The sequence below is a fragment of the Camelus ferus genome, chromosome 11, assembly GCF_009834535.1.
Source record: "Camelus ferus isolate YT-003-E chromosome 11, BCGSAC_Cfer_1.0, whole genome shotgun sequence".
Lineage (NCBI taxonomy): Eukaryota > Metazoa > Chordata > Mammalia > Artiodactyla > Camelidae > Camelus > Camelus ferus.
The window spans coordinates 73,409,370-73,428,489 of NC_045706.1; the positions used below are offsets into that span (position 1 = coordinate 73,409,370).

The 19,120-nt window shown below is 36.6% G+C and overlaps 1 protein-coding gene across 5 annotated transcripts in view; it reads right to left on the reverse strand.

The window, feature by feature from the left end:
• The window catches only part of ARID4B (AT-rich interaction domain 4B), a 127,995-nt gene that overhangs the window by 71,965 nt on the left and 36,910 nt on the right, over positions 1-19,120 (reverse strand). For all 5 annotated transcript variants that reach the window (XR_004324148.1, XM_032491874.1, XM_032491876.1 and 2 more), the window contains exons 3-4: positions 6,696-6,806; positions 3,914-3,979 (exon numbers count right to left, since the gene is read on the reverse strand). Coding sequence is in view for 4 of the 5 variants with exons in the window: in XM_032491874.1 (XP_032347765.1) it covers positions 3,914-3,979; positions 6,696-6,806 (177 nt within the window). In the remaining variant the exon portion in view is untranslated. The remainder of the gene's footprint in view (positions 1-3,913; positions 3,980-6,695; positions 6,807-19,120) is intronic.

The following is a 19,120-nucleotide window of genomic DNA, read 5'->3' on the forward strand; positions in this document are numbered from 1 at the left end:
GGGTCTCCTTAAGAGTTAAACTGTACCGGGGGGAGGGGGGAGACAGACTGGGATTTCAAAAGGTAGAATAGTTAAACAAGATTATACTGTATAGCACAGAGAAATATATACAAGATCTGGTGGTAGCTCGCAGCGAAAAACAATGTGACAATGAATACATGTATGCTCATGTATAACTGAAAAATTGTGCTCTACACTGGAGTTTGACACAACATTGTAAAATGACTATAACTCAATAAAAAAAGTTTTTTAAAAAAAAGAGTTAAACTGTACCATTAATGACAATCATTTAAAATAGCTTCATCTGATCAAGAAAATGCTGATGATTACATTCATATGGTCTTTATAACTACATCAAACTCTTAACACTTCTGCACGGCAAAGAAAATCATCAACAATTTGAAAAGGCAACCTACTGAATGGGAGAAAATGTATCTGCAAATCATGTATCTGACAAGGGGTCAAAAATCAAAATATAAAAAGAACTCATGCAATGCAACAGTGTAAAAAAAAAAAAAACAGTCCAAGTGAAAAATGGACAGAGGTTCTCACATTATTTACAAAAATAATCTCCAAATGGATTATATATAAGACTGGAAACCATAAAGCTCCTAGAAGAAAATGTATACTCTTTGACATCACTCTTAGCAATATTCTTTGGATCTGTCTCCTAAGGCAAAGGAAAAAAAGCAAAAATAAACAAATGGGACCTAATTAAACTTAAAAGCTTTTGCACAACAAAGAAAAGTATCAACAAAATGAAAAGACAACTTACTGAATGAGAAAATATTTGCAAATGATATAACTGACGGAAGTTATTATCCAGAATATATGAACAGCTCACACAACTCAATATGAATAAAATAAACAACCTGATTAAAAAATGGGCAGAAGTCCTGAATAGACATTTTTCCAAAGAAGAAAAGACATATAGATGGCAGACCGGTACATGAAAGGATGCTCAACATCACTAATCATCAGGGAAATGTAAATCAAACCCACAATGAGATATCTCCTAACACGTATTAAAATGGCTTATCAAAAAGACAAGAAAGAAAGTATTGGCCGGAATGTGGAGAAAAGGAAACCCTTGTGCACTGCTGGTGTAAGTTTAAACTGGTATAGCCACTACGGAAAACAGAATGGAGGGCCCTGAAAAATTAAAAATACAACTAGTATATGATCCAGCAATTCCACTGCTGGGTAGTTATGCAAAGGAACTGAAAACACTAATTTGTAAAGATCTATGCACCCCCGTGTTTGCTGCAGCGTTAGGTACAACAGCCAAGATATGAAAACAATCTAAGCATCCAATGACAGATGAATGGACAAAGATGCCTGTGTGTGTATAATTCAGCCACAGAAAAGAATGAAACCTTGCCATTTGCAACAACATAGACCCTGAGTGCATTGCGCTGAGTGAAGTAAGTCAGACAGAGAAAGACAAGTACTATATGATATCACTTATATGTGGAGTCTAAAAAATGAGGAAAAAACAAAACAAAACAAAACAAAACAAAAAATATCAAGGTTACAGATACAGAGAACAGACTGGTGGTTGCCAGAGGGGGAAGAAACTAGAGGTGGACAAAATGGATGAAGGAGGTCAAAAGGTGCAAACTTCCAGTTATAAAATTAAAAGTCACGGGGATATAATGTACAGCATGGTGATTACAGTCAGTAATATTATATTGCATATTTAAAGAGTTGCTAAGAGGGTAAATCTTAAAAGTCCCTATCATTAGAAAAAAAAAATTCTCAACCATGTATGGTGATGGATGTTAACTAGACTTAATGTGGTGATCCTTCTGCAATGTACACAAATACTGAATCATGTTGTACACCTGAAACTAATAATAATGCAATATGCCAATTATACATCAATAAAAATAAAAGAAAATGTATATGGTCTTTATAATGATAACAAAAACAAAACTGTTCAAAGAGACTGTCACAGCACAAATGCCCACAAGAGGGAATGAAATTCTAAAACTTTCACTAAATGACTACAGTCAACAAATACATGGTTCAATTTTTTTATTTAATACTCATGTGGTCTAGTAGTATTTTCATGTGAACTCACTGAAAACATATTGAGATCAGACCATCACCCTTGGAGGCTTATTTCCTCTAAGAGAAATATTTTATCCAAATGCTGACACTTTCTATTAGTTGACAGAAGGCTACAGAATGTACTAGGGAACAATCAAAAATCTACACACAGTCAATAAAAAAAAGTTAATCGAAAAATCTACATACAAAAAGAACTACAGATAGGAGAAATATTTTAACAATGTTGAGACCAAAATTTAATATACTTGCCTATGTCAAAATCCAAATGGTCTTAAGCCCTAATCACAAAAAAAATTTTAATAAAATAAGAAAAACCAAAGAAGCAAAATAAATCAACTATGCCACAAAGAGGCTGGAGCAACAGGAGAGGAAGATGGCTTGATAATACAAAGTAACTGTCTTTCCTGTCCCTTGCAACACTGAACATTTTTTGTAGTTGGTACCAGCTGGCCTGCGCCAGGTGAACAGGGTAGTCAGGCACTGATAAGCTGTGATGGTGTTATTATGAGGCAAAAACACAAAAAAGGCATGAAGAGGTATGTGTTCTGATCATCCAGAGGGCACTATGTTCAATTACAGGCTGTGAATCTACCAGAATTTTGGTTATCATTACTGGCTCTAAAACCTTGGCCAGATAACTTTATCTCCCACCTCCCTTCAGTTTCCTCTTCCATAAGGAGATGTTAAAGATTACACAAGATAGTATGTGCGGAGAACTCAGTACAGTCCTAGCACATACTAAGTGCTAAATGAATGGCAGCTAACGTCCAATCATACACATGCGTGTTTTTTTCTTTTTGTCCCCACAAGTGACGTACATGTGCGTGTAAGATGGCACCTACAAAACAGAAGGGCAGAAAATATTTTTACATGGAGAAATTTCAAAAACTTACAAATTTTAGGCCCCCATAGTACCTACTACATATGCAAGGTACTAATGCCCTGAGGATCCAATTAAGTTTTCAAATCAACCACAAACTGGCAGACACATACATCTATCTATTCTTTACAAAGTACAGCTTCATTAAGACAAGATATTTCGTGCATCTGCAAATGCTTCTTCAGTTCTGTTAGCATTTCTTAAAATTCACTCAGCTAGGTCAACGTCCATTTCAGACACTCAAAAAGGCCAAAGAGAATATGAAAACAAATATATGTATGTACACGCGTGACAGGGACACTGTGCTGTACACCAGAAACTGACACATGGTAACTGACTGTACTTCAATTAAAAAAAATACATTTTAAAAATTAAAACAAAAAAAATAGCCAAAGAGCACACAGCAGCTACCTACACATTCCCTTTAGCCTTCTCCCTAGTGGGAAGTAAAGCAGCGCGAACGTCACTGGCCAACGAAGAGAAACGGATGCAAAGAAATAAAACTCTGTATGTATGACCCTGTTCATCACGTACAGCTCCCTGACAACCATGAAACAATTTCATATGCCAGTAGCTGCTTAAAAGAATTAAAATGTCTGAGATTTTTTATATTTTTTTTCTCACTTTTCATATCATCATGGAACTTATGTCACTTGATCCCCAGTTCATCACCTATTAATTCTGGAAATTCCATCATTTTAGTATGTGAAACATAGTGACCAAGACAGGTGAGTAAACAGACAGCAATCAACGCTTCCTTGATGTTCATTTCATTTCTGCACACAGTTAGGATATCAGGTTTTACTGAACACCATTGTCTACTTTTTTCTATTAGTCTATTTAGAGAGAATTATGTATTTATCAACTCAATAACAAAGTAATCAATTAATTTTTAAAAGACCAAGTACAATTATTGTTTCCCATCGAAGCATTAGAATTAATAGTGAATAAATAAATTACCTTTAGTGGGCCCTTTATGTGGTCATCCTGAACTTCCACTGTTGAAGAATCATGCCTAAATGTTACCTAGAGATTATAAAGTTTATTAGCCAACAAAAAAGAAAAAAAAAATCAAGCAACACAAGCTCATCAATGCATGAATCCATTTTTATTACAAGTAATCCAAACAAACAGCTGCCTAGTTTATACAAAATCTCAATCCCTAAGTAGATTAACTGAAAATTTTATTATTCAGACAGAAAAATTCCCAGACTAACTTATTGATGTTTCACATATCATATTTTAAGCAATACTATTAGTCATTAGTTTAACTGTATAATTTCTTTTCTTAAGAAAACATGAGGGAGAAAGAGGTGGCAATCTCAGGCTGTCGTATGAGGCACTCCACCATTCTGTGAAGGCCCAGCTCAACAACAAGCAACAGCAACCCTCACCCAGAGAGCCCTAGCATCAGGCGCAAGCATCAAATATGTAATCTTCACAACACCCTCATTAGGTAGGTGTAATTATTCCCATTATGTTGATAAGAAACCTGAGGGACGGAAAGGTTAAGTGACTGGCCCGGGATCACAGAACTAGGACATGGTGGAGCTGAGACTGAAACTCAGGCCATCTAGATCCAGAACTCTGTGTTACTACAGAAATCAGAGAACGGAATACCAGACATGAAGTAACAATCAAGGGGTAAGTTTAAATACTCAATTAGTTGGTTAAAAAAACAAAACAGCTTCCTGTGTTCAGTACAGAAAAGGTTGTTTTCCCTATACAAAGCAGGAGTTCTTACAGGGACTGAACCATTAACGTGGTCTTATTTGATGTGTGTGGTCATTAACTTAGGTAACAGACTCACAAACCAGGTATGAAAGGACAGAGCCTATACTCACAGCATCGCGGGCATTTCTGTTTCATACAACGGCACTGTGACACTTTATTTAAATTATGCATTTAGATGTCTGCATCTTTCACTTAGACTTAAGCCACTTAAGGATGAAGACAAGATGTAAATCCTAGAGTTTCAACACCTGACATAGTGCTTAGCACACAGTCAATGCTCAATAAGGGAAAACCAATGGGAAGAAGTGTATCAACACATTGCTGAAAAACTTATTAACTTTGAATCATAAACAAATTAAACTGGCACCGAAATATATTACGATACTTGTTGAGAAAATCATTAGCTTTGAATTACAAGCAGATTTTCAGGGCAGCCACAAATACTAACAACAAATTTCAGACAGTCAATATTTATAAGGCACAAGGTTCTGGTTGGCACTATCAGCAGAAGCAGCAGAAACTAACAGTTCTCGTCCTTTTACTGACACCAAGAAACAGCAGAGTTGCTACCTGCCATTTAGCTGGTTCACTCGTTACCCAGAGCCCTCGAGCTGCGATTACCAGTCAGGGCCCAGATCTAACGCAGCACGGGGCCTGGCGCAGCGCCGCTCCGGCCCACGTGGAGCACCTTTCCTCACCCACACGGAAGTGCTCACCTACAGGCCGAGCTCTGCTGAGGAAGGTCTCTACCGGAAGGGAGGGGTTTTGTCTAACTCACACGAAGATGTTACATGTGTGAGCAGTAACTCTGTCTAAAAGAGTGAGAAAACTGATAAAAAAAAAAAAAAAGCTTTCTCTTCATCTCTAAGATAGTAACAGCAAAAAACAAGTGCTCAGAGAACAGCAGTGTGTGAAGTCAGAACAGGAAATGCCACTACAAGAGCACTGGAAGATGGTCAAACCACAAATGCGCTCACAGGCACCAAGCACGTGCAAACTGACGGCAGGGCGGGGGGCCGGGACTGGCATCCTACAAGCTTACAGTTAACTTAAAGGCCCGATCACAATGGCTCTGTGTAAGGGAGAATCACCCAGGCAGTTTTCTTCAACACATCCACGTGCAAAGAAGGAACCTAGGTGTACAACGCACGGAAAAGGCTCCAAAGAGTCTCTGACACTCTCCCCTGGAAGTACATCACCTCCAAGGCCTGTTTAACTTCTGGTGTTCAAACCAACGTTTTACAGGCCATCTGCTAATCTGCAATATAAATCCCTTGGAAACAGAGATCAGGTTATTCTCATACCCCCATCCTCCTTCCCATCTAACAGAGTAACCTGCACAATTTGCCAAACAATAAATGATTAACAAAAGAATAAAGATCTACCTTGAAATCTCTCTCTTGTCTCATATTTTTCAACACTGAAAATTTACTAAAATGTAAAGAACTACATTTCTTTTTGTGCATTATCTGAGACAAAGCACAGATTTTTAGAAAGATTTTTCAAGAAAAGTAAAGGGTAAGGAATCCACAACTAGTTCCACGATCGTCAGTTATAAATCACATCCCAATCTCATGGTTAAACCTGTAGGGGCGGGGGTGTCTTAGAACTGAGGTGCTATGGTCATTCCCATTCTGCCACTAATTTGCTATAATGGCCCTGGAGAAATCACTAACCCTTTATGAACCTCATTTTTCTTACAATAAAATTAAGAAATTAAACCATGTGACTTCTAAGTTCCTTTCCAGCTCTAAAAGGCTAACAATACAAACAGTAACAAGTCTATGGTGAAATAGCATTGAAAATACCAGCTAGGATCATCTAATTTCATTCTAACTGCAATACTTTAAAATCACAAATAATGCTTTGTTTTCAGGTATTTTTACAATCATCACTCCTAGAAACTAAATTCATCTTGCAGGAAAAAAATTCTTAAATACACTCACCAAATAAAAGTTTAATTATCAAGTACTAAACATATAATTTATAAAATCTACACATACTGTACCTTGACTTTGACAAGTCTTTTTGCTGTCTTGATCTTGGCTTCACAAAAGGCTCCTCTGTATTTCGCACTCACATCAGTGCCCACTGTCAAATAGGGAGGCTCATCAAGGGCCTAAAAATGCAAAGAAATATAATTAGATTTTAACTCTCCAATTCTTCCCCACAATCAGACCATAGAATGGAGGATCCAATCCTACTGTAGTTATAAAAGTTGTAATAGATGGATGTATTTGTTAACAAGAACAATCCATCAAATACTTTAACTTAAAAATAAATAAGTATGTATCCTAAAGCCTGTGTAAATGTACTAAAATGTACATCACAGAAAACATAAAGGCATCCTTTTTCTCTCTATAAAATACATATGGTCCATGTGAATTAGCTCAAACACAAGTATATCATTCCATCCACCCCTCCATCTACCCATTCATTCAAATATTTTTGTCCTAAACGACCACTGAAAGAGAAGGCAGATCCTTAAAGCTCAGTCTGAGAAAGTTCCAATATTCAGGCTGTCTCTTGCCAGCCACTCAGATTCAGAATGGCTCTGTTATATCCCTATCTAGGCAATTCTATGGCAGATGAGCATGTGAGGGGCTGAGGGGGGGTCTCCATGTACTCAAACTACTGGTGAAAACTAGATGAAGAAACTCAATCTAAAAAGTCTCAAGTAAAAACGAGCCACAATGTCTCCAATGCTTTGGCATGGGTTCACTGTTTATTTCCCATCTATAATAAATATTAAGTTTCCTCACTTGTGATTTAATTCTTAACAGTCCTAATCTAGCTGCTCTTTTTATAATTAGGTGCTTTTCTGCACAGGATCTATATTTCTGTGGAGGTCTATGTATATTAAACAACTTCATAGTCAAAGAAAGATTATGTAAGTAACTTTTCCCGAAATGTTTTAAAAGAAATACTAACATCCCAAGATGTTCCACCAGAAGGAGTTGGAAGTTTGGGAAAATCAGTTTATTGAATGAATTCCCACTCTGCCTCATCATTTTCCAATCTATTTGTCCAAAGAACCCTTTTTTTTTTTCTAGTAACATCTAGTAACATCCTGCAGAAATTCCGTACACCATAGGCTGAAAAATGCTGCTATTCAGCAATAAATAATGAAAACATTCATTTCATTTCAATCTTAAAATAAATTCACCCTTAACAGTTCCGGCTAATACACACAGAAGAGAAAGACCCTCCCTCAAAAAAAGATACCCTAATGCTCTAACAAAGGCGACCATAAGTCTATCAAATAACTTTAATAACCCTTTTAAAGGTGGGGAGGCACCACAAACCACAAGGACACTGTGGCCACCAGCATCAGGCCGGCCTCCTAGTGGCCCCTGGCCTCCCGTTCTATGTACTCCATGAAAAGCATTTTAAAAAAAACTCAAAACATATCAAGTATATACTTTTTTAAATCTACTTAGGAAAGTGCCTGTATTTCAATTTATTTATGCCATAACAGAGGTGTATCCTCATAGAATGATAATCATTTCTGCAATGCTACCTTTCAAACTTGTTGGTATCATTAACTACAATTTGATAGCTCTGTACTGTTCCTGCACACACTTCAAGTTCATAAATGCATTTCAACCTCATGCCTTAGCCCTCTTAAAATACCATTTTCCCTTGGTCAAAATTTTTATTAAATTTCAGACAAGCTAGTAGCTTTATTTTAGCAAGAATATGAAAGGGATTCACAATACTTCACTCATAAACTTTAGGAAATTTTCAATAAGACATCAATTCACTTTGTGGTTCAATTGATATTGTGTGTTATTGCTAGAAAAGCCCAAAGGGTGTGGCACCCTTCAGGGCCGCAAGGCTCATTACTCTCCACAACTTGCAAGCTCTCCCATGAACACTTCCTGCCTTATTAGCCACTAAAAATTTATTTTCATAGACAAATAGTACAGTTAAATAAAACTAATGAGGAACCCAAAATTGTGAAATGTAGAAGAGAATAAGAGATCATTTAAAAGTTGCATGTGACAAACAAATATTTCAGAAGCGATAATTTAGGTATTTTTATTACAGAGACTTTTGAACAAAGAATAGTTAGTTTTGTGTTCCTAAAGTCTCATCACTAGATGAATATAATAATGAATTCTGTATACATCTGTTTAACAAGCCTATGTCAAAGGATTGGCGTTACAAAGCTGGTCAGAATGAGACACGATCATCTGGAACTGAAACTATGCCCAAAAGTATGCGAATTTCTAGAGAGAAACAAACGAAACTCACAACCTACACGGTCAGACTTGCATGTGTAATTCTGGCGGACCACGACGATCACTCTGTCACTAGCACAACGTGGGACCAAAAGCACAGGCTTTCAGAGCAGAATGACAGGGTCCTCATCCCAGCCCTCCTCCGTGTGCTAACCAGTGAGCCATTGGAGGCTGCTGAACCTTCAGTTTCCACATCAGGAAAATAGGGTCACTGTTAGAAAGTACTCTGTCATGAAGCCCAGAGTGTGCAGCCATTCACAGTTACTATTAATATGATGAAACACTCAGTGTGGGCAAACAAGACATGATAATAGCCAATGCAAATTCAGATTTGACACGCTTCCTTTTTTTCTTTTTAAAATGGGAGAGGCAAAATCTCACTGTATTTTTTTTGGGGGGAGGGGGGATTAGGGTTTTGTTTTGTTTTTTTAAGAGGAGGTACTAGGAATTTAACCCAGGACCTCGTGCATGCTAAGCATGAGCTCTATCGCTTGAGCTATAACCTCCCCTAAAAACTTCATTTTAAATGACTGCTCATCCTAAGTACATACAAGATGAAAATAAACTATTTTTCTCACTTTTATCAAAGATATCTCTATTGTTATATATACACACATATTAAAAATAAGAAGAGCTGTTATTAAAGAGGGATTAACCGATGAGAAAGGCACTGGAATAGAGTACGTACATGAAAATATTTTGTTCAAAGTAAATCTTCCTGATTTTCTTTAAAAGGTTCCTTTTTTGTTGTTTTTTGTTTGTTTGTTTTACAATTGGCATGTATTCTTTGCTTTTTAAAATGTATACTAAGGAACATTTCAAACATATAAAAAAGATGACAGAATATATAATAAATGCCTCATATACTCATAACCTGGCTCCCACAATTATCACCTCAGACAATTTTGTCTAGTCTATACCCCTACCCATTCCTCCCACACTCGGATTATTTTCAAGGAAACCCTAGATATTGTATTACTTCACCAGAACAACAAAAAGTACTTTAATCGATTGTGACTGGGATTACGGGCTATCCTGAATTTTCTTATTAACACTTTTCTGCATTCTTCCATGCGTATGGAATGGTTTTATTAATAAGGGTCGGCGTAACACGGTAATTAAGAGCACAGGCTCTTGAAGTAGCTGCTTAGGTTCAAATCTACCACTCAGTAGCCAAAAGACCTTGCTTGCCTCTGGATGCCACAGATAGTGACCATCTCACAGGGATGAGAATGAAATGCTACATGTAAAATGCTTAGAACAGGATCCAGCATACAATACCAAATAAAGGCTATTATTATTACTTAATTATCTGGGGTAAGGTTGTGAGTTTAAAACGTTTGTAATCCTATACAAGAGAGACTCCATATAACTAGAACAGTTGAAAGTATAATTATATGTATGGGGGGTAGTGTTTAAAATATCCCCCTTATCAGAAAAAAAGTAATCGTGTTGAATTCTAGCAGCGAGAAAGGTGAACCGTCCGTGGGGGCTCTCCATCAAGTCCACCACAGCCATTTCGCGTCGCATAAAGACAACCAGACAACACACCTGTTCTGAGGCTACTGTGCTCTGACCCAACACAGAAGTTCACCCAAAGAACTGTGTCAGCAGGTTAACCAAGATTCCTTCCTGGTCAACACCAGCCCTGTTAGTTGTATATCACCAGAAAAAAACTCTTACTTTCTCTTTTTGTTTTGCTTCTCTGATTACGGTCAAAAATATAGACCATCTCAGAGGCTAAAACAAAATGCTTTTAAATAGCACCTCCATGCCAAAAGGGAAATTAAAACTACTAAATTATCATTCCTTTGTTTAGCAAACAGAACAGCATTCCAGTTGTCAAGGCAACAGCCACCTCACAGTTATCCCGGCACTGCTTAAACAATTATTTTTCTAGTCAATCTACCAAATGCCTGAACTGGCACCTGAAAACCACTGAATTCCATGGGAACACTAAAAAGCATAAGCAATTTTTAAATTAGCTATTGGTGGATAATAATCCTTCAAGAAGCCAAAATGCCGTAGAAATACGTGGCATAAGCACCCAACCGAATCAACAGTAATATCTAATGTGACTTGGGCTACACCAAGTATGTAAAATAAGTTTTAGAAAGACAGTAGTTGAATCAATTCTCCAAATGGCTAATGTCGACACCGCCTAGGAAATACTCAGTTATTCAAAATCTATTTTTAAAAAAGCAAAACATGCTAGATGACATTTTACCGAGGTAGGTTTTTAGAAAGAGTAAGCATTCGAACTGGTTACTAATAGGCAGTGCCAATGCAGCCAGGAGAACCAGAAAACAAGAGTATCAAATTTGATGCTAAAACCCTCAATAAATAAATGTATTTAAACACACGGTGTGACAATAAATCTAAGAAAACAATTTTTTTGTACATAACAATCTCAAAGAGGCATTAAAACAATAATGAAAATAATTCTAATGAATGAATGAAAAACACTCACACCCACATATCAAAGGGTATATCATTTTAAAACTAAGCTTAAAATTAAAATGCATGAGTTCTTGAGACATACTAAAAAATGAGTAGACTGAGGAAATAAAACTGCAATCTAACTTTAAAATCTTCTCTGGAGCCATTTCCTCTCCTCTTCATATGGCTCTAAGGACACAGGGTAGTGAGGGGTCAGAACTGGGGACAGGAGGTAAGAGACACATGCTGGGTATACAAGGCTGTGAGGGGACCAGGTGGAAGCACAGCGAGCCTTGTGGCTGAGCTCGGGGTGGAGCTAAGAAAGGGTGGAGGAAATGAGGTACACAGCCGGAAGAGACGTTACAGCAACTAAATAAGTAAACTGAATGATCAGATAAATCAATATCCTAAGGATAGCTGGGGCCATGCTTCTCACTGACAAATTTAAAAGGAAGAAAGGAGAAAGGTTAAAATGAAGTTTAGGGTACTGGACTGGAATTAGAAACATAAATTCATGGTTGTATTACACGCACACAAACACAGCAAAATGAACAAGTAGTTACAGGTGCATGTGTCATGCATATGCATTTGTATGTGCATACATATACATCATACAGTTTTGTAACTATGTCCACCAAGAAGGCCTAAGAACAACTGACAGCCCAGTGACAAAAAGTGCACCAATGGCCTATATATCTTTATTTCTAAAACTCATACTATATTAGAAGGAACCAGAGATCCTTAGAGAAATGGCTAATTTGAAAGTTGAGCAGGGAAAGTACAAGAAGAATCTAAAACATCTTGTACCAGAAAGTAAGGAAATGCTCAGTGAATGATGGGGACATTTCAAAGGGACACAGGAGCCACACTGAAGGGGCTCCTACCAGCCAAATGGGGGAAAGTTCGTGTATCATAATCAGTATTGGCTGTCCTGTTATCCCATTAGGCATATATGTATATGACAACACTGAATAACTTAAGATGTGTGCATTCGACGGTAAGCAAATTATACTTCAGCTCTAAAAATTAATGATAGTAACAAATTACAATCTATTCAATAAAAATGGCATCCATGAGTCCATATTGACAAATGAATGAAAGAATGATGAATAAATAAATAAATGCAGAAAATGGAAATGCAGAAAGAGGAAAGCTCTCCCTTACAGTAAAATGTCAACAGATGCAGCAGGAGTGATGGAAACAGAGTCATCTTTCAGCAACCATCATAAAGGTGACTGATTTCACAGAGTTATCAATAGATGCTAAATGGATGACTGAAGGTTGAAGAACAGGACACTGGCATATTCCTGGAACACTACTCAGTTATCAGAGGTGGAATGATGTGATGATGTACGGAGGACAAAAGAGCATCCTTTCTGCAGTACACCTGCCAATGGAGACTTTAACAATGAGAAAAATTGGGCAGATTTATAGAATGTAAGATGTGCATTCCTTAAGACTCTAAAGGATTTGAAAAATATGGAAAACTGGGAAAGAGTTTCAGATTGAAGCAGTCTGAAGAGACATCATAATCAAATGCAACTTGTATTCCTAGATTAAACATGGACCAGAAAAAAAAGGAGACACATTATTAGGAGAGTTGGTAAAATTTGCAAGGGGTCTGAGAATAATGCCGACTTCCTGATTTAGAGGGTTGAATGCAGGACAGGTAGAAGAGTGCCCTTTTTGTTGGGAATTACACTCTGGAGTATTTAGGGTGACAGGACATCACGTCTGCAGCTTGCTTTCAAAAAGTGCGAAGATAATGAGAATAGGCCCATCTACATGTACACACATATATATATTATATGAATTATTTATACTGCAAATTTGAAATTATATGAAAATTAATTTTTTTAAAGTAGTACATACTTATTGGGCATTTGCATATCTTTTTCTATGAATTATTCATGTATGTTCATTACCTGTCTTTCTGAGTTACTCATTTTTTGTAACGAGATTGTAAAAGTTCTTGCATATTAAAAAAAAATCACAAGGTCCTATTGTATAGCAGATGGAATTATATTTAATATCTTTTAATAGCCTATAACAGGAAAGAATCTGAAAAAGAATATATATATATATGTATATATATATATATACACACACACACACATATGCATATTGTACCTAAATCACTTGCTGTACACCTGAAATGAACACAACATTGTAAATCAGCTATACTTCAATAAAAATTAAAAAAAAAATCAACCCTTCCCTCCAAACATAAAAATCTTCTCTAGATGCTACCAATATTTCCTAATAGTCTTTCTAAAATTTAAATTACTTTAAGGGAATAGAATCACAAATTATTCATAAGTAAATTTTTGACCCACATCTATTAACCAGAGAGATACCTACATATTGACAGATACTAACAGAGCGGTGTCTGCATATTCCTGGACATTTAAATAACTCAGAAGAGACATTCTAACTAGAATGTTCATCATCAGCAAAGAAGTTAAAAGAGAAATATATTTGGAAGGACATTTATTAAGTGCCTACTGTATTTAAGACATTATTCCATGCGCCAAAGCTGCAAAGGCATTTTCCTCATGTAACACAAAGGTAGCCAATTCAATCTGCCCTCAGAAGAGGTTAACCTTATTTGTTATCTTGTTAATGAGGTCCAAACCTTATTCAAATGAATCTGCTTTAATGTAACATCACTAGCAGAACATACTATGTTCATTTATAGTATTTAAACTTCAATAATCTGGAAATTAGAGGAGCCTACTGTACAGCCAGTTCAAAAATCAGAATTACAAAGGAAAACCATAAACTGGCATTGTTACGGTTTGTCTCTATCTCGGCACGTTAGTGATATCCACTGGCATGAATCAGGAGCAATGATAAGCAGGACATTTTGAAATGTCACAAGCTGAGTCCTTAGCATACATCTAGAAAACATTTTCTATGAGTTTGCTTACTTATCAAGATCAATAATGATCCTTAAAACTCCCCATCAACTAGGTTTTTTAGATGACTTAAAAATCTATTACACTTTTGTTCTACAACTAATAAAAATAGTAACAGAAAACTTAGGAAAAAGATCAGATTAGCAAAAGCATCATTCTTCTGAGAGATGACTATTAGCATACCATTCCAGACATTTTCCCCTGGCAAAATACTAGATGCAGGTAGTTTGATCAACCACTCTTACTTCATTGTAAATTTTTATTTTTTACTTAATAAAGCCTGAGTATTCCTCCATATCTTAAATGTCATTGTATACAGTGGTCACTAACCGCTATATAGTTTGACTTGTGCTGCACCAGCCTTTACGTACCTATTTCTTCATGACTGCAGAAAGAGCAACGCAGGCAGGAAGGAGAGAAGAGGGGTGGGTGGGACAGAGAATGACGAGGAGATGAGGGTAAAGACAGGTGGATGGTAGGGAGCAGAAGCAGAGAGAACAATGAAGAAGCAAATCCCGTGGGCTTGGGTTTGGGCCCTGGTCACCAGCTTTCTGGATGCAAGCCACCTCCTATTTGTCATACAGTTTCAGAGTGGCTGCTGTCTACATGAACTTCCCAACGTACAGTTTAAGACCCTGGCAAATTTGAAAATTCTCTGGCTTTGGAACCAGAGAAATTGCTATTAATTTACTTAACAACTTTCTGTCTTGAAGTATGTCACCCCACCACTTTGGTCTTGGTTTCCTTTCTGTAGATGGATCTTGTAGGGTGCTTGCAAATTTTCAATTAAATTAAGTAGTCTCTTTAGAAGACTGACAGGTCCTGGGTAAATATACTCAGCAAATATTAGATTAACTCATATGAAATTGCTATTTTTTAATAAATCAGAAAAAGGCCAAATATTGGCAGTTTTATATGGTTCAACCTAATACTGATTTCTGATTTTCTCCATTTCTTTTAAGCAGCTGGGAAGCCAGAGACCAACACCCAAGACACATCTAACAGTCCTGTTCCATGATCTACTCAGCCCCTGCTCCTGCTTTACTGCCCATGAGCAAGACCCAGCTTTGCACTACTGATCTCTCTGGGGCTCCACCCATATTTCTCCCTGTTGCCGCCAGATGACTGGGCCACAAACTGAGCTCTGGGTCCTGGCCAACAACACTGGCCCCATTATACCACTAGAGGAGCCATGGCTAGTTTCTCCTACCGGCCGGCTGTCTGCCCACCAACCAAGCTTTTATCCTGTTTTATATTCTCAAGAACATGACCTTGAAAGAAGCCTTTGAAAGGAAACAATAATCTTTGGCCAAATCTAGTGGCCAAAAGAAATTGACCCACATGGTATGTAATAAATATTTCAAGTCACAGAATTCACTTTAATTTCAGAGGGCTAATATATTAACCTCTTTTGTAACCAATGCCACAATACTCTTGGCTGTTCTATAGACTGGCTTTGCTTGTCCTAAATGGATATAAACATTCTGTAAAGGTGAGTGTTTTACACTATATTTTAACGATTTGTATCTGTCTTCTCTTGTAGACTGAGCAACTTTAAGGCAGAAAAAGCATCTTATGTATCTTTAGATGTCCTGTTCCTAGAATTACACTTACATATAGGAGGAATTCACAAACCATTTATTGAACCAAAGTTACATACATATTAGTTAATCCCTGCTAAATGAGATTTCTCTTAAGGTAAAAATTATTTATATTTCAAAAACATCTTATACTGGGAGGTATTTTATATATTGAGAGATCAAAAGCATAAACTCTGGTATCAAAAGTATCTGGGGTCCAAACTCCAGGGCTGTAGCTTACTAGCTATATGAACTTTAGGACATGTTACTTAATTTCTCTGAGCCTAACTTCACATATGTGAAGTGTGGTTGTAATAGTAATGTGAATGTATAATATGTATTTATATATGTCGCTTATGTAATATAGATAAAATATATAGTAAAGTCGTGACCTGTTACATACAAAATTACGTCATATGCTAATAAATTTAAAACGCTATTTATAACTTATCAGATGACCAAATTCTTACAATTAAAAAAGTCCACATAGTTTTATGAAGAATATGCTGCTAATGTGACAAGAATCAATTACCAGATTATTTCTCTTAACAAAGAGATATGTTCTGGCAATATGCTTTGCCAACAAGAAGCTGATTATACCGACAGCCATCGACCTGATCCAAACTGTGCCAAACAGGCTCCCTGTCCCAGGGATTTAAAGCTGAAATGCTTATCAATTTGTCAGCAGAGCAAGGTGATACAGCCTGTGCTAGCCATTTTCTGACACATGTAAGGAGAAGCAGAGAAAACTGGTCTGCAAAGAGAAAGAGAAATAAAGAAAAACAAAAGAATAAACAGATGTGTAGAGAAAAAAAGGAACACATACAAGACTGTGTGTCCTCTGCGTGACTGAGAGAACAGCCAGCCTCAGTTCCTGCTAGCTGCCCAACTCCGAAGTTCAATCTCTCCTCAAATTTGACCAGGCTTTCTGCTCTCGGGTACTCGGTATCTATAATATAAATTCTCTTCTCTGCTTTTGATAGTCTGAAATGGTTTCTATTATCGATAACCAAAACAGTCTTGATTAAAACCCATCAGAAACTTATCAAAGGTGGGGGACGATACAGCTCAGTGGTAGAGTGCATGCTTCCATGCACGAGGTCATGGATTCAATCCTCACTATCTTCATTAAATAATACATAAATAAACCTAATTAGTCCCCTCAAAAAAAAAAAACAAAAAAAACCAAGAAGCTTATCAAAGGAGACAAGATGTAATCACCATCCTATAAATATTTATTGAGCATGAATAATGTCCTGGGCTATTTAGGACTTAGATCCTATCTATACAAATATTAAGCCAATTCCAGGTTAAAATTTTAAGCTAAATTTTCACCATATACAAAATCCTAGCAGAGCAGTAAGGAACAATGAAATATGGACATACAAAGTAAAAACCACAGGTTTTTAAAAGGTCATCAGGTCACCACTATAGCAGTAGTAGCATTAGAAAACAATAGTAAAATACCACGTCTGGCTCCCAATTTTCAAAAATCAGCCTTTACTACATAGGTCTGGCCCTACAATATCAGATTACTAAAAATATATTTATACTTAAAAAAAAAAAAGAATCTCTATTTTCAACAGGCTCTTCTACTTTTCCCTTCAGATTTTTCAAAACTTAGAAATATCTTACCAAATCAGAAGAAAAAACAGAGCATTAACCAAGAATAAAGCAGGAAGAGTAACTGTTCAATAAAATGCTAGCTAAGCTGAATAAGTGAGCAAGCGAATCCATCAGTCAAACCAAGTCAAAACTGGACTGTCAGTAGGCAGTTCCTGGCTAGGTGCCCAGAACATACAAAAACCAATATTTTTCCTGTCTTCAAAATTCATGATTCAGTCAGAGAAAATAAGCAAAAGAACACATCAAATGTTTAAAGATAAGAGAATTTTCCCTCTATGAGTTCAAATTAATCTATTTATTCATTTACTAATTTTTTATAGTCCACATATAAGTGACAGCATGCAGCATTTGTCTTTTTCTGTCTGATTTGTTTCTCTTAGCATAATGCCCTCCGGGTTCAGCCATGTTGTCAGAACGAACTTTTTAAAAAGTAAGTCTTCAAGGTCTGTGACACTGTGAAGACTAGTTGGCCACATTTAACATCATATGTTCCAGCTATAATTTGGATTGGGGGTGGGAAGTTGTCAAAGCCTTTAAATTAAAATCTCAGAAACCTCAAAAGTAATTTGATATACAATTTTGAAAGATTGCACTAAAAGTAAGATTTTAATCTTATATGAAAAAATTAACTACTAGTCTATTAATCAACTATTCTTTTCTCACTGAACTGAATACTTGATGAATAATTAACCTAAATACTGGTTAACCAGAGTATATATATTTCATTATAATACAAAGTTAGCTACTTGGAATTGCTCTAGGAAAACAGTAATTTCAAAGAATGAAATCACAATAATACATTGTGCTTGCCTCCTATGGAGTCTCAATTTGTATTGAAACTATCACTGAAATTGGAAAGACCTTTCTGATACATCTCACCAAAAGAATCCTCTTTTTATATTATAGGTTATTAGTCTACAACACAAGATAAACAGTGACATTAAAAGCAATAATATATGAGGCTTTTTTAAAGCCTTATTTTTGAGTGTGCATATTTTAGGGCATTTTGTGAGTGGGTGTGTTTTGTTTTGGTTTTAGTTCATTTGTTTTTCTCCTGATCATCATCCCAGCAACTTTCAAGTTTTTATTGGTGGCACCAAATGGCTTTACTTGGTTGGCCTCACACTAAATGGAGATTCTGTTTTGCAGAAGATATTTATTCACTTAGGACCAAGAGAAATAATTTCAGGACAGGTGTACAGAAATACACTTAGGGCAAAATTCTATCTCCTGACTCTCCACATGCACCCAGTCTTACTGTTAGATCATACTGGTAGTCTTCTGAGTCACCAGAAATTACTGTTACACTAGAGCCGATAAACAACAGTTCCTCCTGCACTTTAAGAACTGAGTATTTCCCCTTTTCCCACCACACAGTCAGTTAAGTAAATGAACACAAGGTATCGCTAGTGAACCCAGGGAGGAGGGTCACACTCTATGAAGGGTTATATGACAGCCCCTCCAGGGTACTCGATTTTTGCCTTCTTTCAGGGGGTTCTGAGAACTAAACAGACTCAATCTCAAGGCATTCTAACACGATAGCTTACATTAGATTGCTCATTATTAGACGTAGACTTTTAACCAAATGAATTACTAGGTTGCTTATCAACATAGGGATTCTAGGTG